The sequence below is a fragment of the Xyrauchen texanus genome, chromosome 26, assembly GCF_025860055.1.
Source record: "Xyrauchen texanus isolate HMW12.3.18 chromosome 26, RBS_HiC_50CHRs, whole genome shotgun sequence".
Classification (NCBI taxonomy): domain Eukaryota; kingdom Metazoa; phylum Chordata; class Actinopteri; order Cypriniformes; family Catostomidae; genus Xyrauchen; species Xyrauchen texanus.
This window is the reverse complement of record NC_068301.1, coordinates 26470123-26497987: the sequence shown is the minus strand read 5'-3', so window position 1 is coordinate 26497987 and position 27865 is coordinate 26470123. Positions and strand designations below refer to the sequence as shown.

The 27865-nt window shown below is 37.2% G+C and overlaps 2 protein-coding genes across 2 annotated transcripts in view; one reads left to right on the top strand and one right to left on the bottom strand.

Moving 5' to 3' along the window:
• LOC127619914 (tumor protein D52-like) overlaps positions 1-27865 on the top strand; it is a 206421-nt gene that overhangs the window by 30373 nt on the left and 148183 nt on the right. The gene's annotated exons all lie outside the window — the stretch shown is intronic.
• On the bottom strand, positions 18-25925 carry LOC127619904 (Y+L amino acid transporter 2-like). The gene is made up of 10 exons (XM_052092936.1): positions 25841-25925; positions 21413-21996; positions 14191-14316; positions 10251-10395; positions 9931-10054; positions 7430-7533; positions 7201-7297; positions 6939-7088; positions 5376-5559; positions 18-2119 (listed from the first exon to the last, which is right to left on the bottom strand). Exons 2-10 carry the CDS (start codon positions 21846-21848, stop codon positions 2022-2024), a joined length of 1464 nt encoding a protein of 487 aa, XP_051948896.1. The 5' UTR covers positions 21849-21996; positions 25841-25925; the 3' UTR covers positions 18-2021.

Here is a 27865-nt window from a genome sequence, read left to right as displayed (position 1 = left end):
AACAAAAGTTTCTTTCTAATGAGTTTATTATTTGTTGTGTTCAGTTCTGTATCTGTAAGATAAATAAAATAACAAATGAGCTGCCACAATTTTTTAACATTTTTAAAAGTGTAGGTCTCCAACAATGCTCGACAGATGAATGTGAATATTCTGCACAAAATATTGATCCAACTAGCGATACAAATGTAATTTGCTTGAAGGAATAGTTTATCCAAAAAATGAAAATTCTTTCATCATTTACTCACCCTCATCCAATCCCAGGTGTGTATGACTTCCTTTCATCTGCACCTCAAAATGTGAAAGTGGAGAATTATAGTAAAAAAGGACTTCAAAATTGATCAGTTTTTCACCCACACCTGTCATATCACTTCAGAAGATATGGATTTAACTACTAGAGTCTTATGGATTACTTTTATGCAGAGTTTATGTGATTTTTGGACCTTTACATTTCTGGTCACCATTTACTTGCATTGTGTGGAACAACCGAGCTGAGATATTCTTCTAAAAATCTTTGTGTTCAGTAGAAGAAATAAAGTCATACATATCTGGGGTGGTATGAGGGTGGGTAAATGATGAGAGCATTTTCATTTTTGGGTGAACCATTCCTTTATGGCACATATAAAAACAATACAGTACATACAAGGTTAACTAGATGGAATATTTCTCCCAGCAGAAAACAAAAAGTAAAGACAATCAAAGCCTACTGTATACAATTCGTAATCATAATCTGGTGATTTAGCAATGAACCTGATGAACGATAAACAGGGCTGGACACATCCCTGTCGGATTAAAAGATGACTTTGGTCACTCTGTTGGACAGAATGATAAACTGTGTAATCAAAATCTATAAGAAAGCAATGGCAGGAGGTACTGCTATAGAGCAAGATCTGCTATTAGACTTCATACTTAGAGGTGTTCCTATGATTCTTCGGTGTATTCTAATGAGTCCATAAAAAATTGAGAGGGCAACAATAGCGAATGACACAACTGCCAAGCGGTTATAAAGTGATGTTTGTGCAAGGTGAAAAAACCAAACAAACATAGCCCGTGCATACATTTAATATAACTGTGACAGTCTATTAAATCTAATAACATAACAACAATGCATTATATAAAATAAAACCTATTTAGGAAGCATCTTCAACTTTGAGATTTCCATGTTTTAGATATTGTCTCTGCTCTTTTTTTAAATGCTGTTTATATCCATTAGTGTACCTATAAGGTTCACCCAACATTTATATTTTAACACCTGAAAGAGTGACAGTGCTCTCATATGAGTGACAGTGCTTCCCATACCTGCAATTAAAGACTGTACCTTCATGTTATTTTGGGGGCGAAGAAAAATGGTCCAGCATAAAACATATTGTAATTAAAATGGACAGAACAAAAAAACATCCTGTTCAAATGGAAGTATACAAGCTACTAAAACTAAAAGCCAACTTTAAAACAACACTCACATTTGAAGTGGTGTACCAATACTTAATCTCTCCAAGCAAGCACACAATCGGAAAGAGTAAATAAAAAAATAAATAAATAAAAAAAACACGCAGCAGTTGGATCTTATTAACGGAACATGTCCATCTCTTCAGCTGCAATATTCCAGTTACCAGGCCTAACAAAATGTGATCCCCAGAAGGGGGCCTAATACATGACTACTAACCAGAAGTGAAGGCTTTTTGTGTTGAACCTGATTTCAAGAAAACACTATAGTCACATTCACAATAACCTTTATCTATATCAAAATGCTGAATTAAGTTGGTCTCTGTTTGCTCCACTGCATTGAACGTCCACTGTTTCCTACAGGACCCAGACACAGGTCTGGGGATTGACTGCCTTTATTGTGTGTTTGTGCGTTCAGTTGTTTACCTGGTTGAGTATTTCAATCCTAATAATCTCCTTCTATATTCGTTTCATAATTTCATGCACGCTTGGACTGGAAAGTGCAGACGTGAGGTTCTGCCTTGAGTTTTGGCTTATTTTCATAGAAATCTTTGTAATCCAGCTTTCTTTGGGTGCAGTGTTTATTCCTTTTTGTCCAGCTCAGGCAGATTGTCCAGGTCCAAACCAGGATCTGCTATGCAGCAAAAACACAGCTTCTGTGTGTGCAACGAAAGCGTATCTGAAAAAGAAAATAAAGCAGAAAATGTTAAATCACCTACATGATTAAATACTTCAGAGTACCACACTAATGGTAATTGACTGTTGTTCAAAATATGCAAAATAGCCAGAAAACCAAAAATACAGGTGAAACCCGAAAAATTTGAATATCGTGCAAAAGTTCATTAATTTCAGTAATTCAACTTAAAGGTGAAACTAATATATTATATAGACTCATTACAAGCAAAGTAAGATATTTCAAGCCTTTATTTGATATAATTTTGATGATTATGGCTTACAGCTTATGAAAACCCCAAATTTAGAATCTCAGAAAATTAGAATATTACATGAAATCAATAAAAAAAAAAGGATTTTAAATACAGAAATGTCGGTCCTCTGAAAAGTATAATCATGCATATGTACTCAGTACTTGGTTTGGGCCCCTTTTGCATTAATTACTGCCTCAATGCGGCGTGGCATGGACGCTATCAGCCTGTGGCACTGCTGAGGTGTTTTGGAAGACCAAGATGCTTCAATAGCGGCCTTCAGCTCTTCTGCATTGTTTGGTCTCATGTCTCTCATCTTTCTCTTGGCAATGCCCCATAGATTCTCTATGGGGTTCAGGTCAGGCGAGTTTGCTGGCCAATCAAGCACAGTAATACCATGGTCATTGAACCAGGTTTTGGTACTTTTGGCAGTGTGGGCAGGTGCCAAGTCCTGCTGGAAAATGAAGTCAGCATCTCCATAAAGCTTGTCTGCTGAAGGAAGCATGAAGTGCTCTAAAATGTCCCGGTAGACGGCTGCGTTGACTCTGGACTTAATAAAGCACAGTGGACCAACACCAGCCGATGACATGGCTCCCCAAACCAACACAGACTGTGGAAACTTCACACTGGACTTCAAGCATCTTGGATTGTGTGCCTCTCCATTCTTCCTCCAGACTCTGGGACCTTGGTTTCCAAATGAGATGCAAAATTTGCTCTCATCAGAAAAGAGGACTTTGGACCACTGAGCAACAGACCAGTTCTTTTTTTCTTTAGCCCAGGTAAGACGTTTGACATTTGAAGCCCATGTCCAGGACCCGTCTGTGTGTGGTGGCTCTTGATGCAGTAACTCCAGCCTCAGTCCACTCCTTGTGAAGCTCCCCACACATTTGAATGGCCTTTTCCTGACAATCCTCTCCAGGCTACGGTCATCCCTGCTGCTTGTGCACCTTTTTCTTCCACACTTTTCCCTTCCACTTAACTTTCTATTAATGTGCTTTGATACAGCACTTTGAGAACATCCAACTTCTTTTGCAATTACCTTTTGAGGCTTTCCCTCCTTGTGGAGGGTGTCAATGATGGTTTTCTGCACAACTGTCAGGTCAGCAGTCTTCCCCATGATTGTGAATTCAACTGAACCAGACTGAGAGACCATTTAAAGGCTCAGGAACCCTTTGCAGGTGTTTAGCTGATTAGAGTGTGACACTTTGAGCCTACAATACTGAACCTTTTATAATCATCAAAATTATATCAAATAAAGGCTTGAAATATCTTACTTTGCTTGTAATGAGTCTATATAATATATTAGTTTCACCTTTTAAGTTGAATTACTGAAATTAATGAACTTTTGCACGATATTATAATTTTTCGAGTTTCACCTGTATTCAGAGTCAGATGTCCCCGGCTCAAATTTGTATTTATTTATTTAATATTTTATTTTAATTTTTGACATGAAATAACCCATCTTGCATGAAAACCTCTTGATGGATCCTTATTTTCAAGACAATGAAGGTATTGATTAATCTGCCCAGCAAAAAAACTAGAGGCTAAATTGTCTTTATCTGTTAAAAAAGAAGTCCTAATTCAAACCAACATTTCTAAAAACAACTGATGATTCATCTCAGATTCATCTGTCAATGTAAATCTATGGGATTTACCCATTAAATGTAATATAAAGTTTCATGAACAATTAATCAAATATGGCTGATATCTTAAGTATTTCCTCTGTATTGCTCTAGTGATTTATGGAACCCTATGAGGTTGTTCAAACACCATTTTCACTGTTTTTTAAGACAGCATGTCAAATTAAAATCCACCTTCTAAATGTCTTGAGACCCCTGTGTCTTTTTCAACAAAACTATTATTTTCCAATTCTGCTAGCCTAGCTGTTCTTGAACACAAGAACCCATTTTTGTCTGAACGACCCCTATTCATGAAATTCTAACACTATTCTGAGAACAGCAGCCTTGGAAGAAACACTGAGGTCATTGTTTATGGTAAACCGCTACTAATATGCAGAACATATGGACCAGTATGTGCATCCAATCCTCCCTGAATGCATTCATCCAAATGTCAGATTCATTACACAACAACAAAAAAAAACTAGAAAGCAAAGCGAACATGGGCGCAGCCAACACAAGAATGTTTCAAAATGTAAACAGATATCAGAGTCGTGTAGGTGCTGCAGGTTCTAGGGGTTGCACGACTACTGATTTTCTATAGTTGAGCCCATTATTCGATTTGAATTCGACTAGTTGTGACGTCACCGCTGCTAGCGGTTCCCAGTCCTCTAGCAGCTGCTTGAACAGATTATTACGAGTGGACATGTGATCTATCGTGCAGGACTGGGATGCGTTCCATCATGTCACTCCAACTTGAAGTGCTTTTCTAATTGTTCTTGAAGGAGCAAACAGCAACCAGATCAGATATCCAAACACAAAGTTGTGATGATTATGTTGAAAAATCACAAACTAGCGCTAGCGTGTGCCTTTTTAAATGACTTTGCATAGCACTAGTATTTCTGTTATACCTAAAGTTCACTTTGCATGTATTGGAGGTTACGGTAGAATCTGTGTGATCTTTATCAAAGTACATTTGAGCCACTTCGCTCTTTTAGTCCAGAGCCATCAGTCACACCTTCTGGTGAGTTTCCGAAACGAGAATGGCAGGGGATGAGTCATTTATATTCATGAGTAAAGCGATAAATGATTGGATGATTCGGTATTACTCATCAGAAAAGTGCTACCTGATTGGTCAGAGAAACTATAACCCAACCCCTAACAAATCAGGTAGAGCTTTCCTCATTAATATGAATAAGTCTTCCCTTGCTATCTTACGTTTCGGAAAACCGCCACCAGTTGTATTCCACATGGAAAGAAACAAGTCGACTTCAGGCTGACAGTGTCAACTACATTAATAATAGTCGACTCATCTATGCAACCCTCAGCATGTGCCAAGCTGAACTAACAGAAATGAGACAAGACAAATGTAAGATTCATTGCATGCATAACTCACCGAGCATGTGTCCCAGAAAGGCAGGTCTGGCGCTAGGTGGGAGGTGCACACATATATAATACACAGGAGCCCCGGAGAGAGCAACCATTATTCCCACCAGAGAGTTTATGGTGTCACTGTAAAGCGGTACAACCACCAGAAACACAGTGCATAGACAGTACACTATAGGGAAGAACAGACTCAGCTACACACACATGAAGACACAGACAAACATTAAGAGTCAATTAATCACATCATAACATTGGCAAACAACAACAAAATTTAGTGAATTGTGTTGCAAGTGAGAGATATAAATTCTGTTACAAAACCTAGTGAGTTGCCTTTCTAGACATAATACAGTGATTTTCAACTGGTCTAGCTTCACAATCCAGATTTTACAATGGACATTAAATTTGCCCAACAATGTACCAATTCCTACATTTATATGAGACTCATTATTCTTTGCTTTTTACATCAAAATGTAAGCCGGTATGAGCACAACACATGCATACTATGGATAAGACCGTGAGAATGCTAGTAAACGTGTTAACATGCAACACAAAATCAATAATATGGGCAAATATCAATGTGTGACTATCAGTTTTTGCTTAAACCACTATATAATAATGCCATATGTACATTTGTACATATTTCCTCAAAGCCAGAGGAGGATGGGCTTACAAGCTGAATCTGGTTTCTCAAGTTTTTTTTTTTCCTTGCCACAATCACTTTTGGCTTTCTCACTGGGGGCTTAAAGACATTAAGGCATGATTTTATATAATCACCTGCTTTGAAACCATGCATATTGTAAAAAGTGCTACACAAATAAAAATGGCTTGAATGTTAACTAATTTTAGGAATTCATGGTCATGTTCAGGAGTGTTTCTCTTGACAATCTGTCAACTGCATCTCTCAAGTAACTTTTTTTATTGAGCTCTGCTCTTTAAAATACATTTAATTTATGTTGAATCATTCAATAACATTTAGTGAAAGCTTTGTGGGCACTTTTTTTTTTTTGCATTATATTGTGAGGCTAATGTATCGATTCGTATTTTATCAAGAAATCTGTGTATCGTTTCATGCCTAATTGGAATGTGTTAATATAACCATGAACTGTATAGGCCCAACAATATGCAAAAAATGACTGTTTGGTTTCTAAATGTTCCTTCAAAGGTTTCATGCTCTTTGGCAATCAATTGCCAAAAAAAAAAAAAAAAAACATTACATAACATTTATCTTTATTGAGTGAACGCTTATTTAATGTAATCTAGGTATTTGTTTATACCCTGCATAATTTTGTTGGAGGCATATCATGCCACCTTTTTATGTTGGCATCTGTCTAATTTGGCCGATGAATCTGTAGCAAAACAACAGAATTTGAATGGACGCACAGTCTTTGAATTGTGATTCGATTTTCCCATGTGCTTCATGTTAGGAATTATATTTGTGTGGTATGGGTGGAGTTGCTGACTATGTAGAGCATTTCAAATCAGTTACTCATAAGGTTCTATGATGGTTAGGATACTACCTATGTAGACAGCAGTGAGCAAGGCAGCTCACTAGGTTTTGGAACAATTAACTCACCTTAACGGGACGTGGCAGCTCAGGTGATTTAATACGCAGGTAGATCTGACTGCCAATGGAAAGGCCAATGAACAGCCAGTAATTAAAACTGAAGTAATTAATGAGCTGGAACACATCTTTCACACACAGAAATATAAGAGACATGCCACCCTAAAGAAGGGGAGAGAAAAACACACACAGTTTGAGGATCGCTCAAACAGACTGCAGATATACTGGTGTGCTACATAGCATAGGCGTGTTTGAGCCCGTTTAAGATCCTCACGTTAAAGAGCAGGGCTGGGATTGGTGTGTAGCGCTTGACATGAATCATGCAAAGGATGTTGGGTAAATGACCCTCACGTGACCCCACAAAGAACAACCTGGAACAGAAACAAGACTCAGATGAAAAACAGAATACAATTACAATTACTACAATAAATCCTGTATGTCTGCAAAATACCATGTAACTCTGATCACTACACAACAGGAGAAAAGAAAAACAAGATGTTTACCTGGAGGCAGCTATGATGGAGGAGTTTAAACCTCCATAACAGGAGATGGCCACAGACAGCGGGATGAGCCAGCTTGCATAACCCAGTACATAGTCTGCAAACGTCTGTATTAGATACAAAAGCATAAATACGGTTCAAACTGTGCTGAGTAATCGCTAGAGTTGGGGTACTCGAGTCCGGCCGAGTCCATGGCATTTGCGATGCAATGAAAACAAACTTCTCAAACAAACAAAAAAATTATGTAACACAGGGGGACCATTATATTTTCCTCTATTTCAGACCTGATAAAAGCGCCTGGCGGGATTTCAAAATTGACTCGAAATGTCCAGAATTTGGCTTTGTCTTCATAATGATGTACTCTCTACTGTTATATATACTATCGTGTATTTGCTATTGCACATCAGTTTTCACACATGTATGTCCTTACGTGTGATTATTTTGGCTGAGAGCAGCAGAGCGCACTCTTTCAAAGTACTTTTTAAACTCTCAATCTTTATCAGACTCACGCTTGCTACACAAAATCATTTTTATCTTAAAATGTTGACTATATCAAGACAAAATCAAATTTACTATGTATCAGGGACATTTAAACTAATATGACTGATGATATAGACCATGATGGAAATTGTAATATAATTATATTACTATTATAACTTTAAAAACATTTTGACCTGAGATCAAACCAGTTATATTTAGATTTAGATGTTTTTAGGTCACCAGACAAAACACTCTAAGAGTGTAATCATAGCAATAATACATTTACCTACCTATATTGGGGTAACACTTTATAATAAGGTTGTATTTGTTAACAGTTAATGCATTAGTTTACATTATTTTAATATTAAGAAAGGTTAGTATACATTAACACTAGTTGGCACATTAGTTAATAAAGACCAAGTCCACACAAAACCAAAATGTTTTTGCCTTCCCTCCACAGAGACTGCGTTTTTGACAGCGAAAATGCAGCTTATCGAAAATTCTCTCCTAAGTGGATCAAATTGAAAATGCCATCTTCGCGTTTCAGTGTGGACGGAGAAAAAGGAAATATCTGAAAATGATGACGTATTTGTTCACTCGGAACTGACGTCCGGTGAAAGAACATGAGGACAATTGTATTTCAGATCGTACATGGAAAGGCATTTTTTGCAAGCGGATTTAAGAGTTTTCATTCATCTCGGTATGGACGAGACACTTTTGGAAAATGCTTAAAAACGGCAGTGTAGATGGAGAGTGTTTCGAAAATGAAAACACCTTTTTTTGTGTATATGGATTAATGTGGAATTAGCCTAAATTGAATTCATAATACTCATAATACCCATTTGTGTTATACATATAAAAGGCACATAGGTATGCACTTCCGTGAACATTTATAAGTGTTGACACAAACAAATAATTAAATCAGTGGTTTGAACTGGTTCACTGAAATGGACAATTCGAAAGAACACTCGTTGCAAGACAAGGAGATTTGAAACTAGCCAACTTGAACAGTCTTGAAAACATTACAGACCAAATTAAAACCTACAGAGTTCATTTTGTAATCATAGTCATTTTTTATTAATATTAAATGTATTAATGTTGCTTAAGTTTATGTGGCCAACAAAATCATTGTGAATATACACTCAATGAGCACTTTATTAGGAACAACTGTACACCTACTCATTCATGTGATTATCTAATGAGCCAACTGTGTGGCAGCATTGCAGTGCATAAAATAATGCAGATTTGGGTCACGAGTTCACATCAACCATCAGAATAGGGAAAAACATTATCTCTGTGATTTGGACCGTGGCATGATTGTTGTGCCAGACGGGCTGGTTTGAGTATTTCTGTAACTGCTGATCTTTTGAGATTTTCACTAGATTTCTAGATTTTACTCAGAATGGTGCCAAAACCAAAAAAACATCCAGTGTGTGGCAGTTCTGTGGACGGAAACACCTTGTTGATGAAAGAGGTCAACAGAATGGCCAGACTGGTTTGAGCTGACAGAAAGTCTAAGGTAAATCAGATAATCACTCTGTACAATTTTAGTGAGCAAAATAACATCTCAGAATTCACAACATGTTGAACCTTGAGAACCTTGACCACTAATATTACAATTACAAATATTACAATATTACGCAAATATTATAACAGAATAACCAGCACATCAAACAAACACTCACAATAAGTGAAATATCTTTCCACAGAGTAGCACACTATCCTGATTACCAGGCAACAGAGTGTCCATGGTTGTGGACTAGTATCACAGAACATCTCTAGAGAGAGGCTGTTGCCTCAAGCTGCTCTATTTAAATAGATAAGTGTAACATAAGATGAAGACATGATCAAATCTGGAGCAATTACACTAAACAGACACTGGCAATTAACTGCCATGTGACTTGCAGGACCATGAGGGTTAAAATGTTTTTTAATAATGTTTTTTATTAATGTTTGGTTCTTTGACGAACAAGTCAATTTCAACATCAAATGGTGTTAAAACTACTGATCCTAGAAGGTCTTACCACAGCCACGGCTTCACTCTGCAGCAGTGTATTCATGTCCAACACGGCGTAGTAGGCAATATTAGTCAGGATGTAGATTACTGTAACAATGGGCATGGAGATTGCTATTGACAGTGGCAGGTTCCTTCAGTGGATAAAAAAAAATAGATATATATATTTGAGATATTTTGCTCAAATGTTTGATCTTCCTGAATTGCCATCATAACGCATGAATTGCCTTAACTGTCATCCATGTTAATGTTGATGATCATATTGGTAGCAGCCAATACTACAATTTTTTGGGTTAAAATTATTCAATCAAATGCTGTAAATCTTCATACCTCTCTGGGTTTTTAATCTCCTCGGTGACGAAGTTCAGTGTGTCCCAGCCAGAGTAAGAGTATAGAGCAGCATATAGAGCCAGAGCCATGTCTCCTGCATTCAGCTTAGAGTTCTCAAATGGATCCTTGAAGTTGTTTGTCTTCCCTGTAGCATTATCATGCAAATGCAGTGAAATATCACAACAAAAAAAACTTAATCACTCAAAGCAAGGTGAAATACACTCACCTAAAGGATTATTAGGAACACCATACTAATACTGTGTTTGACCCCCTTTCGCCTTCAGAACTGCCTTAATTCTACGTGGCATTGATTCAACAAGGTGCTGAAAGCATTCTTTAGAAATGTTGGCCCATATTGATAGGATAGCATCTTGCAGTTGATGGAGATTTGTGGGATGCACATCCAGGGCACGAAGCTCCCGTTCCACCACATCCCAAAGATGCTCTATTGGGTTGAGATCTGGTGACTGTGGGGGCCATTTTAGTACAGTGAACTCATTGTCATGTTCAAGAAACCAATTTGAAATGATTCGAGCTTTGTGGCATGGTGCATTATCCTGCTGGAAGTAGCCATCAGAGGATGGGTACATGGTGGCCATAAAGGGATGGACATGGTCAGAAACAATGCTCAGGTAGGCCGTGGCATTTAAACGATGCCCAATTGGCACTAAGGGGCCTAAAGTGTGCCAAGAAAACATCCCCCACACCATTACACCACCACCACCAGCCTGCACAGTGGTAACAAGGCATGATGGATCCATGTTCTCATTCGGTTTACGCCAAATTCTGACTCTACCATCTGAATGTCTCAACAGAAATCGAGACTCATCAGACCAGGCAACATTTTTCCAGTCTTCAACTGTCCAATTTTGGTGAGCTCTTGCAAATTGTAGCCTCTTTTTCCTATTTGTAGTGGAGATGAGTGGTATCAGTCGGCCCATTCTCCTCTGACCTCTAGCATCAACAAGGCATTTTCGCCCACAGGACTGCCGCATACTGGATGTTTTTCCCTTTTCACACCATTCTTTGTAAACCCTAGAAATGGTTGTGTGTGAAAATCCCAGTAACTGAGCAGATTGTGAAATACTCAGACCGGCCCGTCTGGCACCAACAACCATGCCACGCTCAAAATTGCTTAAATCACCTTTCTTTCCCATTCTGACATTCAGTTTGGAGTTCAGGAGATTGTCTTGACCAGGACCACACCCTTAAATGCATTGAAGCAACTGCCATGTGATTGGTTGATTAGATAATTGCATTAATGAGAAATTGAACAGGTGTTCCTAATAATCCTTTAGGTGAGTGTATATTAGTTAGTCTTTAATAACTCAAAACTCAAGAGAGCTGGGAACAGCAAAAATGTGACTACACTTGGAGGAACATTTTACATCTACAGGTTATTGTGTTTGGTATGGAGCTAGACCATTCACGGTACGTTTGCTCAGTTCAAACAAAGCAAATCTAGAACTGCTTAAAATTCTTCCCAAGCAGAACTATGCAAAAGCAATTACAAAATAATTAATACAACTGTTTGTTTTTAAAGGTGCAATATGTAACAATGTTCATGTAATATTCACCCTTTTTTTGCCAATGTGTGAACGGCTTGTAACGCAACTTAAAAAATGAGCCCTTGCCAGACTTCCTATGTTGCCTATTAAAGCTTGTAGACTGATTTTTATGCAAAGGGAGTGGCTTGCTTTTGCCGGGAAAATCCAAAGGATGTGACGTTTATGCATGCTCCCGAGAGCCTTGCCTCAGTAAGACAGACAGACAGACAGACAGACAGTCTGCAACATTAGGTAACGTTATTTTAGAAATGGAATCCAGCACAACACTGACTCCTACACAAATGTAAGATTATATAGCAGAAGAATTCCAGCAAAATTCTTAAGAGTCTGAAACATAGGACCATAACTCAACTGTCGGAAAAGACAGCCCAGTCAACCATGTGACTCTGAAAAGTCACTTCTGATTGGCGCAAGACACCTTTGGGGATGCGGCCAATTTCAGTTATAATATTTCCAAACAGGAAGAACATGCACTCTTGTCTCTTCATTTCTCTTCCCTCTCTTCTCTTCATCCTCTCTTCTCTTGGCTTCTTCTTGCTCTTCTCTCTTCTGCCTGCATGTTCTGGTCACTCCGCTGACTGCCAGTTCCATGCCATGTGAGGCCCAAGAAAGCTTGGGACTCGTCATCCCGAGAAGGAATGAGAAGGCCTCGCCTCACAGCTTACCTCATTCATTCAGACAATACATTTGATCATACAGAGGTCAAAAACATTGACGGAAAAAACTTTCGACCAAGCGCCAAGAACCAAACACCACAAAGACACACAAGTACACCTCCAATATTGTGCTCAAAGTGCCGGTGTATTAAATAATTTGGGGAATCCGATTGCAAATCGATGTAGACTCAAAGAAGGATAAATGGTTCTTAAGGAATTCACAACAGACTCCATAAAGTTAATTTTCACTGTACTGATCATTTTATTTGGTCACTTTTCACCAACCTGTTTTATATATGTGCTATATTAGATTTATATTTAGACTATTTATAAAGTTTGTCTGTGTTCAAAGACGACTTGACTGTGGTATATTTTGATAAATAATCTCATCCCCGTTTCTAAAAGATTTCACTTCAAAGCTGTACCTAAATACGTGTGATATTATTTTCAATAAGCCAGGATAATAATATCACTCCAATAAGCGAATTAATCATAATTCACTTATTAAATCTATTTCCTTACAGTAGAAATTGTGAGCAGATACAACGAAACATTGTTTATGTTTTCAATGGTGGAGAATCTATTAAGACAAATAATCGAGTTATTTGTCATTTATCTAATTTATAATGGTTGTCGAACGCGACTAATTCATTATACATTTCATTACCTAATAAGGTAAAATAAGGACAGTTTAATTTAGTTCATAGCTCACATATTTCAAGATCCTAAATTCCCTTCTAAATTTAGCATACCAAATATCCTTACATATAATGGTGTGGGAATGAGGTCAATTTAAAGTTCCCTCCTAAAATGTCACATTTCATTTATTCCCTACACAAACTATGAGTAACCAAATGAATAGAAAAAAAAATGTATGTGGCTAAGTGGGAACGTGATCGTGGTCGAGCAAAAACTAGAGTGAACTTCGGCAGGGCATTTGATTCCTGGAGGGACCTTCGATCGGTTTTGGGGATCAAAACCAACCCAGAATTGGCATTCTTCTTATTGGACAGGTAAGCTTGCATAACTGCAAAGCATGTTAACTATAGTGCCATAAGCATTGATCTGTGTAATTTTAGCTAACTTGATCTTGCCAGTTAACGTAGACGAACTGCCAGCTACTTTTGCTATGACTTTAAAAAAATGTAAACGATCTTCTCTTTATACTAAAAGTCAGGTATACAAGATAAATTTAAGAAAGTATGCAGTTTTCTTATTTGTAGTACAATATATTACATACAAAACATCCAATATTGCAACATAACAGTGCAACAGTAAACTGTCTGGAATAGTTCGGTAGTATGTAGATGTATGTGTCTATCAGTATGCTATGTTAGCAAATAAGTAGTTTTAGTTTTGTCTCAAAGTTTGTAGAAAACAATAATAACGGTGTCATTTTAATTCTGTTTTTACCTTTATTTAATTTCATCATCTATCAGCATGATGCCAGTGAACCATGTTCAGTCTCTTTGTGCGTTATGTCATTGTTTTGGATGCTCGGTCGCTCATGTCCCTATAGAGTGCGTGCACGAGCATGAGCAACAAGTAGCTGGCTGCAGTTCACTTAATGGCCACAGGTGTCAACAATAACAAGGGTTTCTGAATCTTACATACTGCACCTTTAAAAACACAATAAACAACATAAAAAATTGTGACTGACAAGGTCACAAACTGTGGTACAATCTCTACACACATTTAGTGTCAGTGTGTTCATACCTTGGGCCAGCACTATCATTCCAGCGATAATGATGACTATGAGAGCCAGAACTTTAGCCACAGTTGAGATGACCTGAAGAATAGCTCCCCACTTCACTTTCATACAATTCACAAACGTCAGAAGACCTACAGAGGAAACAGATATGATTACAGTTAAAGTCAAATACAACCACAAGACCAAAGCAAACATAGGTTTTCCGCATGCCGGTACGTACGTCTGACACAGAAGGGCGCTTGACGGAAAGTTCATCACCAGCACAGTACGCAAGGACAGTCAGTGTAAAACTACACTACCATATTATTCTTACTATTTATGCCATAGATAGATATGGCAGAAGCAGTAAGAGTAGTATGGGTAGTATGCCATTCTGAACTCAGCATTATTTATTAGGGATGTCCCGATACCATTTTTTTTTGAGAACAAGTATGAGTACAGATGCTTATTTTTTCTCAATTTCACATAAATTGTCTATTTAAATTTTTTCATAAAAATTGTGTCTAAAATAAACCAATTCATTAAACTTAAATCAAATGAAAGTAGAACAATTAATTTTCAACATAATATTGTATTATCTTTATCAAAAAAGGTGCTTTTATACAGAACCTCACAGTAACTTGGAGTTATGTGTCAATTAAAGTGCTGCATAACAAAGCGTCACAGATGTGTGATATTGCTTAAATACAATTACTATTTATTTATTATTAGTAAAAGTAGTATTACTACAGTGAATATTATATACCTATAGAATAGTGGTATATTTCATCTTACTTTTTCCATTTAAATTGTGCTTTTATTTTGGCAGATGCTTTTATTTTGAAGCTCTTTCAATTTCTGTGTGTTTTTGACGGTAGCTTCTCACTTGAAAATGCATTTATTAAAATGCAAAAGAGTGCTATTGAATTAAATAAATACGTAGTCTATATGTGCCACGCACTACAAAGTGAATTAGCGCTCTGGCTGCTGTCATCTGCTAAAAGCAGAGCGTGCAATGCTCATAATGGAGTTTATGGTGTATTAGCCAACAAGCTTTAAATGTGTCAGCAAAATGGTTGGGAAGGTTGGGGGTTCAAGCCCCAGCACCACCAAGATGCCACTGTTGGGCCCTTGAGCAAGGCCCTTAACTCCAGGTTGCTCCGGGGGGATTGTCCCTGTAATAAGTGCAGCACTGTAAGTTGCTTTGGATAAAAGCATCTGCCAAATGCATAAATGTAAATTGCATATTTTGCAGTTTAATAAATCACACTAGGACATAATGCGTCATATTTATTTAAAAAAAATTTAATGGATCATCGTCTGTATGTAAAGCTACATACAAACTGCCTCCGCATCACTGACTGGCAAATCAAGCTCCACTGTAGTGAGCACTGGGAACTTCTGGAATCTAATTTCACCAAAAAAACAGGTCTGAAAGATTCTGATAGTAATTCACTCTGCAATAACAGTGATCTCTAGGTCTGAGAATTTATTGCTACAGATCCACAGAGCCATGTCATTATGTATGTCTCCAGCAGCCTTCAAGACTGGACACCCTGGTGCTGTGATACCCAGGAGACCCATCAAGTGGATAAAGGTGTGTAAATCTGTGCCTTGGCATATGCAAAAATAGTCCAAAGCACATCTTCTGGTATAAAAGTTAAAAAGCCTTTATTTTAATTGGCTCTTAACATTGACAACAATAAAATAAAAAAATCAGTAGCCGCAAACTGATGCATTTTGGCCAACAGAGCCTTCTTCAGTGTGTCAGGATACCAATTGGCTACAGTTGTAGATGTAATTAACTTGTCTATGGAGCTGGGAAAGACAGAAATCATAAATGCATATCCATACATACAGCATATCAACTTATACATATATAGAACTGCATGTGCACACATGCACATACACCTACATACATAAACCATAGCATAACTAATACAAAAGAGCCAATACATACATGTCCAATATACACAATATGGAGAAAAAATAAACTTATTTGAATTTTAATATTTAATAGGGAGAGATTAAACCTTTTCCAGTACTGAAATGGTGTAAAGTCTAGTTCTTTATTTAGACTAGGAAAAGTTGTGGCATTTAAATGAAATACCCAACAGGTCTCTCTTTGTAAAAGTCTCTGTAGTCTATTCCTTTTCCTAACTGATCCATTCACTGTTCCAATCCAATATTCTTTTAATTTGGAAGGATTCTAATTGTGTATGGATACATAATGCACTGCCATTGGGTAATCTTTGTTACCTGTGCAAATTGCATTTTTTGTGATCCCAAAGTCTATATTGAAGTCTGCGCTTAGTCCAGCCTATGTAAAAACACTGACAAGGCCATTCCAGTCTGTAAACATACATACACCGATCAGCCACAACCTTAAAACCACATGCCTAACATTTGGCCCTCATGCCGCCAAAACAGCTCTGACACGTTGAGGCATGGACTCCACAAGACCTCTGATGGTGTCCTGTGTTATCTGGAACCAAGACGTTAGCAGCAGATCCTTTAAGTCCTTTAAGTTGCTAGGTGGGGCCTCCATGGATCAAACTAATTGGTCCACAACATCCCATATATGCCCAGTCGGATTGAGACCTGGGGATTTCAAGTCAACACCTTGAACTATTTGTCATGTTCCTCAAACCATTTGTGAACAATTTTTGTGTGGCAGGGTGCATTATCCTGTTGAAAGAGTCCAATTCCATCAGGGAATACCATCAGCATGAAGGGATGTATGTGGTCTGCTAAAATATTTAGATAGGTGGTATGTGTCAAAGTAACACCTACATGAATGCCAGGACCCAAGGTTTCCCAGAACATTACCCAGAGCATCACAATGCCTCTGCCGGCCTGCCCTCTTCCCATAGAGCATCCTGCTGCCATCCCTTCCCCAGATAAACGATGCACACAAACCCATCCGTCCACATGATCTAAAAGAAAACGAGTTTCATCAGACCAGGCCACCTTCTTCCATTGCTCTATGGTTCAGTTCTGATGCTCATGTGCCCATTGTAGGCACTTTTGGCGGTAGACAGGGGTCAGCATGGGCACTCTGACCAGTCTGTGGCTACGCAGACCCAGCTGCGATGCACTGTGTGTTCTGACACATTTCTATCATGGCCAGCATTACATTTTTCAGCAATTTGTGCTACAGTAGCTCTTCTGTAAGATCGGATCAATGAGCTTTGGGCACCCATAACCCTGTCGCAGGTTCACCAGTTGTCCTTCCTTATACTACATTTGTTAGGTACTAACCACTGCATACCGCAAACAAGACCTCCCGTTTTGGAGATGCTGTGACCCAGTCGTCTAGCCATCACAATTTGGCCCTTGTCAAAGTCGCTCAGATCCTTACTCTTGCCCATTTTTCCTGCTTTCCAGCACATGGAATTCAAGAACTGACTGTTCACTTGCTGCCCAATATATACCACCCCTTGACAGGTGCAATTGTAACGAGATAATAAATGTTATTCACTTCACCTGTCAGTAGTTTTAATGTTTTGGCTGATCAGTGTATGTACTTTAAATGTAATAAAGGATCGGATGGAAAAAGTTTTTGCTGGTAAAAACATCTTCAAAAACTTTGTCTAAAGTACATTCTTACAAAGGTTACAGTGTCTACATTTAAAAGTTCCCTGAATTTTTCTAAGCAACCATGTAGTCTGTTTGGCTGCAGGCAAATAACTTTTTTATAGGTCACAATTGTAGGCTCTTGGAATATATGTCGCAGGTTTGGGTCACTTTGAATGATTCCCCAATTTTTGTTCATTATCTGTTTTATATGTTGTGAAGCAGTACTGTATTCTGTGCAAAAAAAAACTAAAAAAAAAAACTTGAGCAGATATCGCCCTTTATCTTTTTTTTTCCCTCAAATAAATCCTCTTGTAATTGTCACTTTATTTGATTCTTGATCCACAAGATTTCTGAAATCGTCTGCCACTAAAACAATCTGTTATCTGAAAAACCTTGGGGCTCTATTTTCATGAGCACATAACATCTCATCCAACATTCATAAAGAGCGCTAATTCAAAGCGCAATTTTTGTGCCAGCGCAAAGTGCGAGTGGGAGTGTTTGTGCTACTCTGGGTGTATTCGTGCAAACTGTAGGTGTATTGTATGTTAATAAAGTGGTGCAAAGCGCAGTTTGCTATTTTCGTGAGAAAAACATAATTGCACTAAATCCACGTCTGTTTTCTGTGCCGTCTAAAATCAGTTCCTGCATTTACATTTTGAAGATCCCACCAGGAGGTGGTTATAAAGTCCATGTCCAAGCTCTGGAAAATAAAGTCGAACATCAAATTATGTCTCTGACAATAGTCGTTTTATGAAACAATTGTATTAGATTTGTGTTAAACTATTTATAAGTTATGGGTTATTTTTCAATCATTTATAATTATTATTATTATTATTATTATGTTTAGAATTACAATTGTATTAATGATATAATTTGTATTTTTCCACCTGTTGTCGTAGAGTGATTTTAAGTCACTGGGAAATGGGCCGGTGGAAGAAGTTGGACAAAGTAAAATGTTTGCATTAGATATTATTTTTTGACCACTTCATTATTTTGATTATATTTCATTTTGTTTGTGTGATACCACAAGAGTAATTTTATTTTAGAAAACATTTTGGTTTATTATTTTCATTTTTTCAATAAATAATTTTTTTAAATCAAAATTGACTGGAAAAAGTGAAGTGCGTGCCGGTAAAATCAATGTTAATACTAGCCATGATTTTCTGTCGGTAGATGACTTTGATCAATAATAATGACATTCTCTACAATTCACATTTCCATGCATATAAAAGGAGTGCTCTATGGTCAAAGAAATGCACCTGGCATTTAACAGGTTAACACAGTTAATGCATAAAAGAATGTAAATCCATATTTGTGTTCTAATTCATTGCGTACAGTACATTTACACTACCAACTTCTTATGAATGTGCTGTATTTGTTTATATCGCTGACGATTGACAGGGAATGGACTATATAATAGGGCGCAGACGTGCCGGAGAAGAACCTCATTGCACTTGACCCACCCCATTAGCGCTTTGCACGTGTCATTTCTCCAAACCCACTTGTGCCTAGACTTAGTGCATGCTTGCACAGAAATGCCAACATCATGGCCATGCCAACTGACTTTGCACTTATGAATTAAAGGTGCACTCAGTAATTTTTTGAGGAATGTCGAAGTGGCTTACATTGGCTTACACTGACACACAGTGGCCTGTAAACTGCATCATTCAAACACAGTAGATTAATTTAATCCATGAATAAAAATGTCCAATAACAGGGCAGTTAATAAGATTAAGTGAGTAGTCAGCTGGTCATGTGATGCCAACATTGATGCTAGCGCTCTTAAAATAGGGCCCTTGATCTTGATCACAAATTCGCCTTAATCTTTCAAAAATGTATATTAGTCTGTACGATTTAATCTGAATAAGGTGGCGCAAAGTCTAAAGAAAGAAAGTTCTACTTGTGACAAGACTCACAAATCACAAATAAGCAAAATAAACCAACAATTATACTGTTATATAGGTTTATGATAACAAAAGGTGTTTGTTGGTTGGATTGTAGTGTTGTGTTTTAAGCTGACTGTTTCTCAACATACTTGAGTTAGGGGACTTTTATGTACGCAATAGTTAACCAATCATGCCATAATGGCCGAGAATTCTCTTGATCTCAAACAAACTGCACATGATCTGAGTGTGGCAACTTTTACCAATGATGACTTCATATGGGTCTCATGGAAGTGTTGGCAGGGTATCATTTTAAATGACCTACTCAAGGCAAAATGTAAGGCCTGCCATTGACAAATATATTACTTGAATAATCCCAACTAACACTAATGGAGAGAGCAACTAGGAAGACACATTGAACACAAAACACTTAATTATTGTCATTACATGTCCATGAGCTTTTATATATTGACATCAAGATTTTAAGAATTTATGAATGTCAAATTTGTTATATTTTAGGTACTTTAATCATTGTAATAATCAACTTTATGCCTTCGCCATTTCATTATAAATGGTCCTGTGGTGTGATAAAGGGATTTTAAAAGGAACAAATATTAAATGTAGTCTCTCATTCAATAATAAATTCATAGAAACCACATGAAAAAGAATTAGAAAAATGTTATTTAAACTAGATTTGGACTATAGCATGTTACACAAGAAGTGTCAACATCCTAAAAGTATTTCATCTCAATTACAGATTTGTAGAAACATGACTCATTCCATTTATACATAACACAGAGACAAATTCCAGGATTACAGAGCAAGTTCGAAATATGATGTTAAAATTGCACAATCCAACAGGTTAGTCCACATTTCTTAAGCAAATTTGTACTTTCTCCAGGATTTCACTTACTGGAAGTGACATTCACATTTAGTTTTTTTTGACGTTGTTGTTTTTCATTGCAAAGATATAAGGGGAAGCTTATATATTGTGCCCACTTTAGGGAAAAAAGAGAGAGGAAAATAAATAAATGCACAAATATTTCAAAAATAAAATAGGGAACATGTACTTAGCAAAATAGAATTCTGGAATTTCTTTTTGGTTAAAATGTATATATAAAATGAAATATGATAAAGTGAAGGGTAGATGCTGTAACTGCTCAACATTTGACCATCTCACACCTATTAGCTTTTAGTTGTTCACTTTGGTAGTCCTGTCCTAAGATGTATTTTTAAAAGTATTTGAGTATTTCAGAATATTTGCATATTTATGAGAGCCATCAATTGCAGTAATATGACGTCATAACTAAATGACAACTGTATCAGTACTAGGAAAATGCTGTGGTTTTTAAAAATGGTTTTAGAATATGAATATGAATAAAATATATTCTGATTTTGAGTGAGCCAAAAAATGCTGTGCACTGAAATAAAGGAACTTTATGGCAATTATGAAGTGGTAATTACACAAACAAAAAGGATTAAAATGGTCTGCCAGTCACATTATTTAGAAGTTGCCTAGTCTTTTCCATTAGGTTCCTATGCAAATATCGAACTTCCCTGCAGCAGCATAAATTGATGTGATGTACTTGACAACATCAAACTCGCAACATTTTGACATCAAGTGCCCTCTTGAGAGTTCCCATACACGCTGAACTGTGTGAACAGCAAACAGTAGAGATTTCCTGATAAATCTAGCATATATTATATTGAGTGTTTAATGTGCTGTGACGGTTACATGTATCTTTATCAAAACAATCTTTCAATGCATGAGTGGAACAGCACTTACCTATAATGAGAGCTGCAGAGATCCGTACTGCTTCATTTGGTGCTGGGCAGGTTGGGAAAAAGGGTTTTACTAAGTAATTAGAGAATGTGAGTGCAATGACCGCCTGGCAGGCCGGTTCCACAATCATAAGGGACGTCCACAGACGAATAAAGGCCAGGAAGCCACCAAAGGACTCCAGGATGTAGGCATAACTAGCTCCTGACTTGCGGATGGTTGTGCCCAACTCAGCATAGCACAGGGCACCAAACACAGAGAAGATCCCTCCAATAATCCAAACCACCAGCGACAGACCATAAGATCCTGTGTTCTGTAGAACACCGATGGGGGACACAAAGATGCCCGAGCCAATCATGTTCCCCACGATGAGGCAGACACCATGCAGCAAGGAGATCTCCTGCTTCAGACGCATGGAGCTGGTGGAGCCAGAGTCCTCCATGATGAGCTTGGGTCGGGTAAAGAGGAGAAGAACTCAAGAGGAAGGGAGAAGTAGTGCAGTGATGAGGAGGAGGAGTATGGGGAGGTCAGTTCACCTCAAGCCTGGAGTTTTATCGGAGTCTCATCTTTATTTCTTCCCAGCTACTAATCTAAAAAGTAACAAAGTAAATGGAATGTTCCAGGTTAAGTACATTTAATATATTTTTTGTTTTGTTTAGGTTGCATGCACATTTAGTCCACACTAATAAACTTTTGTTTGAAAACGCACTGAAAACGCTCTTCCAAGTGGATACATTTGAAAACGCTGTCTTTGCATTGTAGTGTGGAGAGGGAAAACTGAGATACTTTGAAAACATTTACGTATTTGTTGTCATGTGACAAGGGCTCCAGACAAAACAAAACGACTTGGGAGCCTTTGGCCAAATGGCTGTTTTTAGCAGCCAAATCACAGAATTGCTCGATTTAGATTGCTGTTCAGAAACAAGATAGAAAGCAGAAGAAAAGGAAATCAGCTGTAAACCCATTCATCGAAGGTTTAATAAACAGTTGAGAAGTCTCATAAATGTTCACACCCCTTTCACAATTTAAACAAATATAAGAGATTTTATTTAGTATTGCTCTTCAGAATCAACATTACAGATAATTACATAAAGTATAGTATACATATAGTAGTGTGTTGTCTTCTTGAGCATCAATGAATGCTTGCACCTTGTGTAATAATTGTGAGCAAGTCCCTCAATTGTCCTAAGTGACAAAAAGCTTGATTATATATATAAAAAATGTCAATTGTTATCAAATTTTGCCTTTTTGTCTTTCTTTGCTGTTACCAGATGGCCCCAGACACAGAGACTACAAGAGTGCAAATTGAATGAAATCCCAGATGCAGTTTATTGTGCTACTCCACTCCTAATCAATAATTACATGATCATTACACATGGGACTCTTATTTTGAAATGTCTGCGCTCCCAGTTGTGAACACACTGACGGCTGATTTGCTGAGAAAGTGACTTGAGTCAAACTGATAACCTGAGCTCCTGAGTTCAAACCCTCAATTCTTTTCAGGTGATTCATGAAGAAGTTTCATGAATGAAGAAGATCAAAAGAGTATTTTGGTTACGAATCTCTTGCGCTGGGTTTGTTGTTGTGTTGGTGCAGTGAGTTCGTCAGAAAAAGAATGGGTGAAAAGTGGTGCGAGACACACTGGTGCTATAAAGATGTATTCAATAACTCACAAGATATCTGACAAAACTGTGAACATGCACAACCCAACTGTCACCAATGGCGACTAGATTATAAATTGTTGTCACAATCAATTATTTTTGGTTGCATTTGCAACCATTTTAGTCACAGTCTGGAGCCATGCATGTGACAGTCATGTGAGCTATTTAAGACAAAACATTCAAGATGGCATTCCATATTGTAGCGGCATTGTTGTACCAGTTAGGGTTGCTCCGAAACCACAATTTTGGCTTCAGTACAATATCAGCCTTGGTAGCTTGGTATCGATACTGGATCGATATAATCAACAACTAAAAAGCCATGTGTAAAGAACTGCATAAAGTCTTACAGATTCAAATTATGCATTTTCAGTTTTAAAATTCTGGATTCCATGTTAAATGTTACAAATTTCAATTAAAATGGCATTTCATGGCATAAGAGGTAATTTCATGATTTTACTTACAAAATGTAAAATTGTAATGAACATTTCTTTTTTATTATGTGGTAACCGTTTTATAAAAGCAGTAAGGCACTTAAGGCTGTGCAATATTGTGAATATAGTCACGGCTGAAGGGGTTGCTAGCACTCTGCTTCGTATCGTGCCTAACAACACCCTTCAGCCGTGACTATATTCACAATATAGCACAGCCTCTCATGCCTTATTGCTTAAATATTAGGCTTTTCATTTGAATGAATATAAAAGCTTCACCTCAAATTTCAGCAGGCAGCAGCGGTTTTTGTTGTGTAAATGTTTAAAGTCTTCACAGATTCATAATGATCTCTTGAACTTCAGTGGAGAAGTAAATCACATGGAATTTCTTGCAAGTAGGAATTGCGAAAATGTCTTTCTCCAAGCTTCTAGCATTGGCTGTTCTTGGCAAACATCCCTCATTTATGTGCTTCAGGGTTAAGCATGAACTCGGTCAAAATTGAGTTGACAGAGAAGGTTTATAACAAGCGTCTTGGGGTCGCTGAACCCGATCTAAACTGCTTTGTCTCTATCGTTTTTTTTTTGTTGTCAATTTGAAACTTACTCTGTAACTCTGAGTTTGTTCAGCTAGCTTTAATGAAACAGGCCTCTGGCGCCATCAGCATCATGCAAAAACAGAATTTAGGTATTAGTTACCGAAGTCATGGTAAAAATTTGCTATTCGCAGTCAGCTATGATTATATCAACTAGATTATGGAGGTACCTATACAAACATATTATATACTATACTTAAGTTGTTTAGTTAATGCAGGGAAAAAAACCTTGAGAGAAACCAGACTCAACTCTGGCTTCAGAGTACATGCCAATATCATTTAGCTATATAGTATGCAATACAAGTTAAGTATCGATAAATACTGTAGATTAAGTGATTTCAAAGCAAATTTTAGTAAGGCAATGTTTAAAAGTGTAAGGGTCACAAATGAACTGTAAGGTTAGATGGTAAAATGACTTCATTCATCTTGGAGGGATATTCAGGAACATTGCTAACTTAGCAGAGGAAATCATAAACTGAAGAACTTTAATAATTACAAAAGACATAAATTATAACCTAACATACCATCTACGTGTTAACAATGTCTCTTTGAGAACAAGTTCTTTAATCTAACCTCCCTCAGTCATTTAGCCCACACCTGATGCCCAGAGCTGTTGTAGTTTCATCAGTATGGAACAAAGGTGTACAAAGTGGAGTGTAGGGAGAGAAGCAAACACTGACTGGGTGGAGTCATCTACATTGACTTGTAGAACCAGCTGTTTTTAGAGATAAATCTACTTGATAAGAGTCCTGAGAGTATCTAGACTACACTAGACTTCAGCTTGTTCTGATAATGATTCTGCTGTCATAGTCCATTTGAACCATATGAAAAATTTCATTAAAAAGTTGACCTACAAAACTTTTTTGTAAACAGGCTTTTGTAGATGCATTAAATTACTTAATAATAACAATAACTGATACATTTAAATTTGACAAACAGATTTAGCAAATAAAGACTTGCCACATATACAAATTCACACACACACACACACTCACATATAAGTTCAGTGTTATACTACATACATACAGGGTCTGAAATACAACCTGGTTTTCTAGTAGTTTTTTGTATAAAACACAATAAGTAACAGAATCATTTCCTCATTGTTACTTAACCTGTGGAGGTACTCCACTAAATGACACATCGTGTGCTCACAAATGCCACGCATATTCGTGAGACAAACATTTGGCGCTCATTATACGTTTTTAAACGCGACATATGCTGTCAAACATTAGCCCGGGATTTAATGTACGAAACGCGCCATCACAAAACAGCATCCTTCAAGCGACAACAGGAATAGCATTGCACAACGTTTATTTACGGTTTGCTTCATTTATTATTATTATTATTATTTGTATCTCCATCTGGTCGATAAACGTATCTATTTATCAACTAATAATCTATAATTTTTTCCAGCACGAGCGGCTTCCTTTTCTTTACACGTTCAAGGAAGTTGATACGTTGTTGTTCAGTTTTGGTCGCAAAACGTAGGTTACGAAATTCACAGTTTCCCCGCAAATGTTAACATAATGTAACCCTAAAGACAAGTCTAAGTTCTATCTCATATAAGATATAAACAATATAAAAAAAATAAACAAAATTCTAAACTCCACCCACGTGCACTGTTGTTAACTAGCAGTCGTGTATCACACAACTCTGCTACAATACTGCTATCTAATAGCTAACAGCAGTGGGTGTGGATGAAGTTGGAGTCTGAAATATCAAGTATAGTTTAACCCTCTCACAAGATCTCACCTGTTTTCAGAGACGATGTGGAAAGAGTGGACCATGTGCTTGAATGAAGTCAACGTGGAGCAGCAAGAGAGGTAGTGATGACTTTTTAGAGGAGGAGACTTATGACATCCTTTAGGAGTAATGCTTCAATAGGCCATCCTCCTCCTCCTCCACTTCAAGGGGCCCTGTTATGCTGCTGCTGTCTGGTAACTCTCAAAACAATCTCTCAGAATGTTTATTCGAGAACACGTTCTTGCTACATCCTTGTGTAGTTTACTGTAGTTTTCTGGTATTATTTGCAGGGTTGGGAGGGTTACTTTTGAAATGTATTCCACTACAGATTACAGAATACATGCTGTAAAATGTAATTTGTAACATATTCCATTAAATTACTCAAGGTCAGTAACGTAATCTAAATACTTTGGATTAATTCTTCAGCACTGGTAGATTTCTTTAAACTTTTTTTTGACTATAAAAACTGCCTAAAAACTGTAAGACAAAATTTTCTAAAAACAAACAAAGTTTCTAAAACAAGATAAATCAAATTGATTTTGTTTTAAGGATTTTTAGATATTTTTACAGGAAACAATACAAACACTATTATCACAAAAAAAATATATAAATAAAATATAATAATAAAGCTGAAAATTTACACAAGGTTTATTTCTATTTCTTCTGCTCCAAAATTACTTCAAACTTACTTCAAACGTACTTCTCTGTCTGCTCGTATGAATGTAACACATCATAAGAAAGTGTTTCACCGCTGTTCGAATGCACTTTAGATCGCATCATTTATATGGATAAATGTTTTCCATCTGAAAGGACTAAATATTAAATTAAACATATGACAATAAAATGCAAAGTAATCTCTTCAGTAATCAAAATAGTTTTTGAATGTAACTGTATTCTAACTACCAATTACTTAAATTGTAATGGTGTGTTCACATACAAAGCAAAAGAATATTTTGCCTTGCATTGCTCACTTGAGTTTGACCACTGGATTATAAATTTCTGTTTAAACTCGCGTTCGTGCGAGTATTCCCCCTTCTCTTCCGGAAAAGGACAGGAGGAGGGGCTTCTACGACTTTGCATCTATTTGCATCTTTGCATTGACTTTGTATGTAATCATGCCGTGCGAAACGCTCGCTTTGCGTTGTATTTGAATGCACAATTACTGTAGTGGAATACAGTTACTTATATTTTGTATTTTAAATACGTAATCCCATTACATGTATTCCGTTACTCCCCAACCCTGATTATTTGATGTGTGTGTGTGTGTGCTTTGAGATAGCTCATTATTTTATAACACAAACAAGGTGAAACTTCCAGGTTGCAGCCATGGAAGATATGTGTAAAACATCCATATTTGCCTTGAAATTATATGATGACAAAATTTTACGATATTTACACTGGCGGCCAAAAGCTCGCATGGAAAGAAATTGGTACTTTTATCTCCAAAGTGGCATTCAACTGATCACAATGTATAGTCAGAACATTAATAACGTGAAAGATTACTATTACAATTTGAAATTTTTTTAAAAGTCAAAATGAACTACTTCAAATTGTTCTCATCAAAAACTCCTATTGTCAGTTTGTCCAGATACTCAGATGACATTTCACCCCACGCTTCCTGTAGCACTTGCCATAGATGTGGCACACCTTAAAGTCTAGCTGATTCCACAAAAGCTCAATGGGGTTAAGATCCATAACACTCTTTTCCAATTATCTGTTGTCCAATGTCGGTATTTCTTTGCCCACTCTAACCTTTTCTTTTTGTTTTCTGTTTCAAAAGTGTCTTTTTATTTGCAATTCTTCCCATAAGACCTGAACCACAGAGTCATCTCTTTACTGTTGTACATGAAACTGGTGTTGAGCAGGTAGAATTCAATGAAGCTGTCAGCGGAGGACATGTGAGGCATCTATTTCTCAAACTAGAGACTCTGATGTACTTATCCTCTTGATTATTTGTACATCTGGTCTTCCACGTCTCTTTCTGTCCTTGTTCAAGCCAGTTGTCCTTGTCTTTGAAGAATGTAGTTTACACCT

What these genes read in the sequence shown, in the direction of transcription:
- LOC127619904 (XM_052092936.1), bottom strand. Translation starts at nt 21,848, where the DNA reads ATGGAGGACTCTGGCTCCACCAGCTCCATGCGTCTGAAGCAGGAGATC. An exon ending in GAGATTAAAAACCCAGAGAG is followed by an intron (nt 10,055 to 10,250) that starts GTATGAAGATTT and finishes TATCCACTGAAG; the next exon opens with GAACCTGCCACTGTCAATAG. An exon ending in TCCCAGCCCTGCTCTTTAAC is followed by an intron (nt 7,089 to 7,200) that starts GTGAGGATCTTA and finishes CCCCTTCTTTAG; the next exon opens with GGTGGCATGTCTCTTATATT.